Source organism: Lolium rigidum, chromosome 6 (assembly GCF_022539505.1).
Source record: "Lolium rigidum isolate FL_2022 chromosome 6, APGP_CSIRO_Lrig_0.1, whole genome shotgun sequence".
In the NCBI taxonomy this organism is placed as follows: domain Eukaryota; kingdom Viridiplantae; phylum Streptophyta; class Magnoliopsida; order Poales; family Poaceae; genus Lolium; species Lolium rigidum.
In genome coordinates this window covers 158638076-158642318 of record NC_061513.1, presented here as the reverse complement: position 1 = coordinate 158642318, position 4243 = coordinate 158638076, and the positions used below count along the sequence as shown (strand labels likewise).

At 46.1% G+C, this 4243-nt stretch overlaps 1 protein-coding gene across 1 annotated transcript; it reads right to left on the bottom strand.

Moving 5' to 3' along the window:
• Positions 1-384: 384 nt before the first annotated feature.
• LOC124666832 (putative 2-succinyl-6-hydroxy-2,4-cyclohexadiene-1-carboxylate synthase) lies at positions 385-2907 on the bottom strand. Its single transcript, XM_047204160.1, has 5 exons — positions 2635-2907; positions 2127-2537; positions 1931-2020; positions 873-940; positions 385-754 (listed from the first exon to the last, which is right to left on the bottom strand). The coding sequence occupies exons 1-5, from the start codon at positions 2905-2907 to the stop codon at positions 616-618; spliced, it is 981 nt and encodes a 326-aa protein (XP_047060116.1). The 3' UTR covers positions 385-615.
• Between the last annotated feature and the right edge of the window lie 1336 nt (positions 2908-4243).

Genomic DNA, 4243 nt, shown 5'->3' with positions numbered 1-4243 from the left:
CATAATAGAAGGTTTTGCGGCCCACTCAGAAGCATATATAGAGTGATGTGTCTAACCACAAGCTTTGAAACGGGAACTTTAAAATTTTATATGATGGTCCTGTGCAGAAGATGTAGGAGGAATTTTTCGTGCAGCTTAAATTCTGTTCTTCTGCACTTGGATGCAATCTGCTACTCAGTTACGTTTAATTGGTGTTCTGAATTTAATTGGTGCTGGTTCTTTGTGAGTGCAATCTACTTCTCTTCTGCTGCACTTGGATGCAACCTACTAGATTTATTGCATGCTGATATATTTGTTTTTTTCTTATTTCTTGCACTTTGAGATGTTGATACTCTATTCGATACACATTTGTAGATGTTGATACTCTCCATGCATAAACTAGTCTACACATAATCTCAATCCCGTTATATATCTAGAAGCATTTCAAGTTGGTGTACATAAATCTTGTGACTCAAAATAAAAAATCGGCGGTGGTGACTCGATGGTATTACATCACACTCACATATCTATCTTGTACACGGCCAAACAATCAAACTGCAACAAATGGGACTCCAATTCTTTCTGAACAAATGTAACCACTCTCCGGATCAGATCATCGGTCGATCTTCTAACTGGTCACTCCTTATTGGGAGCTTCAGCATTGACGTGCGCCAAGAACTCCTTGAGGAGGCGGTTGTAGACACAGGGCCTCTCGAGGTGCACGAGATGCCCGGCCTTGTCTATGCTCTGCAGCATCGTCTTCTCGCCGAGCTGCCTGCAGCGTATACACGAAAACCCATCTGTTATAATCTCAGCACACATGCTGTGCTAGCTTCAGGCTGGTGGTGGTGGAGCTGTAGCTGAAAGTATGAGATATCAGGAGCATATCTTACTCTTTCATTGTCTTGGCGAGCTCTATGTTGAAGATGTTGTCGTTCTCTCCCCAGAGCAGAAGTATTTTCTGCAGAGAGTATACAAGTACAAAACAGAAAACGGTCGTCAGAGATAGTCAGATAGACTCATCACGCATGTGGCGTCAATCAGGTTCACTGGTGTGAAGCATCTGCTCCATTTATGTCAAGAGAGAGTCAGAGAGCTGAGGCCGTGATCGATGCGCTTTGTTCGAAAAGGACGGCAAGGGCTCTGTATCCGTGAAAAAACTTGTAAAATTGAAAGCAAGACTTGAGCTTCGGATACGCTGGGTACATGGTATAATTCTAGGGCTGTACTTCATCAGCAACTTTAGATTTTCATTTAATACTCCACTACTAATCACGGGAATTGCTTGGTATGCTTAAGTTTTCATGGTTGGATTTTGTGGCTTTGGTGCACCATATCTGGCAAGCGATTGAAGAGGTCATCTGATCAGATGAGAGCATTGAAAGCCTTCAACGTATCGCCGCCGTTCATGACCCCCATTACTCCCAAAGGAGAATGCCCGTCAATGCTTCTGTCCTCCCGACTAATCAATTGTAGTACTGCTAGTACAAACATATCTCAGATTTGGATATGCTGCAGTACAACCAATCGGGATGTTTGCACCTTTTAGCCCGAAGAATGAAACATGGCACATGTTTCTCTCCTAGTAGAAAAGGTTGTTGAGCTAACTTATTTTTTGTGTGAAAATGATTGAACTCTGGCTAGAATCACAGATGACCGAGAAAAGAAGGCATATTTGTATACTGTGTGTGTAAATGTCGTTTACCAATTTGGATTTAGATTTGGCGCGCTCCTTTTCTAGACTCAATTCGTAAGATATGAACAAAATCGATATGAAATTGGATTTTAGACACTTTGTTTTCTGCGGCAGGTAGCCTGCCAAACATACATGAATGAACCAAAACGTGCAGATCAGGTGGTTAATCTCTATTACTGCAGCCGGAGTGCGATCCACAGCCTCATGGCATGTCAAGAAGGGTTAGGGTGAGTGGGAGACGGTGGCCAAACGTACCTGTGGCAAGACGGGCACGGTGGCGTCTTTGTTGCTGACCACCAAACCTTCGAGCAGCTCTGCTCTTTCCTTGCGGTTGGTAAACATCACCTGCATGCATGCGCAACTCAACACAGATTAGACCGAGTGACCGACCATGCACACAAATTGACAGCAGAACTAGTGCTGCGTTAAGCAAAAGGGCAGAAAGGGGAACCTGGAGGTAGTCCCTGTGAAGGCGCTCCGGGAACCAGAGGTTCCTGTGCGTGGCGATGGAGAGCAGCGCCTTGAGCCCCTTGACGGAGTCGGGCAGCAGCAGCTCGGCCGACGACTTGACGCCGATCCTCTCGAGGGTGGTCTCGCTGATGGAATCGGTCATGGCGACGACGGAGCCCGACACGACGAGCGAGCGGACGAGGTCCGGGCGCGCCTCGGCCATCTTGAACGCCACCATCCCGCCGTAGCTGAACCCCACCACCGTGCACCGCTCCACGCCCAGCTTCCCCAGCGCCGCCGCCAGGCATTCCGCCTGGAACCCCGGGGACCTGTCCGACGAGGGCGACGTGGAGCCGCCGAAGTACAGCAGGTCCGGGATGTACACGTCGTAGTGCTTCGCCAGCACGCCGGCCTATGCATATGCAAATCATCAGAACGGAGACAGGCCAGATCGCACTCACGTACGTAACGTAACATAGAGCGCTAGCACAAGAGAAGAAAGTGCAAACCTGGAACTGCCAGGTGACAATGCCTTCGGCGGCGAAGCCGTGCACGAGGACGACGGCCGGCCTCTCTGCCGCCGGTGCCTTGCCGGTCTTCCCGTCGGCAGCTTCGGGCGTGATTTCGCGCACAGTGGACTTGTCCTTGGGGACCTTGTCCTTGGGAACCCAGAAGGTGAGCTCCGTCCCGGCGCCGTCGACGTCGACCGTGTGCTGCCGGAGCCCGGCCAGCCTGATCAGGAAGTGCAGCAGCGGCTTCTGTGCCTCCACCAGGTTCACCATCCTCGCTCGCTGACTGTTGGAGTTACAACTTACAAGAGCAGCGAAGCTAGCTGGCTGGGCGTGTAATGCAAGTATGAAAGCTCGATCTTTGGGTTGTACTTGTATGCGCAATGCCGCCCTATGGAAGAGCTGAGTATGGGCGGTGATCTTATATAAGAATGGCTGGCGACCTGGCTGCTGCAGGTGGCGTCATAACGGCACTGTGCGAGGGAAGTTTTCTTCAAGGCATTCAATTTCTTCCGGTGGTAGTTGCCGGTTGTTAAGTCTGTTCTTCTACCCTTCTGAAGAAACAAACATTTTCTTCGCATAGGACGCCAGGTGCGACGATCAGGGCAGAAATGCAATTTGCCTCAAGGGCAGTTTTTTTTCTCTGGCCGAGATTTCCAAAATTTCGTCGAAAACAGGTTACTACCGGTAAAGTCACACTGAACGAAATTTTCTGGTTTTCACATAATCTGCTCAAATATAATGAACCTTGACCAATGTTGGACTAATATATAAACATTTGACAAATCTCGGGGGGTATTTTAGCCTGTATTTTACGAAAACCGGTTATACCCACGGGCATTTTTTTCCCACCAAGAAAAAAACACTACTCAAGGGTGTATATGAATACATTGTGTGAAAACACATTATAAAATGTCAAAAAATTGAAATAATTTGTTTTGCATGTACATATAAACTTTCTATGTTCGCATATAAGTTTCCAGGAAAGAAGAACAATTTTTATATCATGTGTAAAAAGTGCAAATTTTGATGTTCCAACATGACTAATCAATGAGACATTTTCTTTTATCTTTTCTACGCATGCCACATAAAATGGTTTTTTTTGCCGAAAACTTACTCCAAAACACCCAGACATTGTATGTCCAGATATATAGGTGAAATTTTATTTCGAAATTTTTAACATTTTAAAATTTTATTCGTTCAAGCATTTTTCATTATTCGACATTTTCAAATTTTGTTTTTTCATGCATTTTTCATATTTACATGTGAGCCAAAACACCACCTCCCATTGGAGGGCATTCTAGCCCATACTACAACTCTGACCATGTTTATTAACCTCTTCCATCTAAGAAATCTAAGAAAAATACATAATTCTAAAAAAAAAATCAAAATACTCTATCCCTTAAACCTTGCCTTCCACCCACAGTCAAACTTTGGACTGTACGTGCGTCATTGCAGATCCCTCTCCAACGAAGTTATCTTTTCGTGTGATCGTCACGAGATCCACCACCTCAAGCCTCTCCGGTAGATTTTAACCGGTAGGGCAACCAAACTCCTGCATGATCTCAAATTAGTTCGTCCTAATTAACGTTTGGGCTAGGCGGCAAAA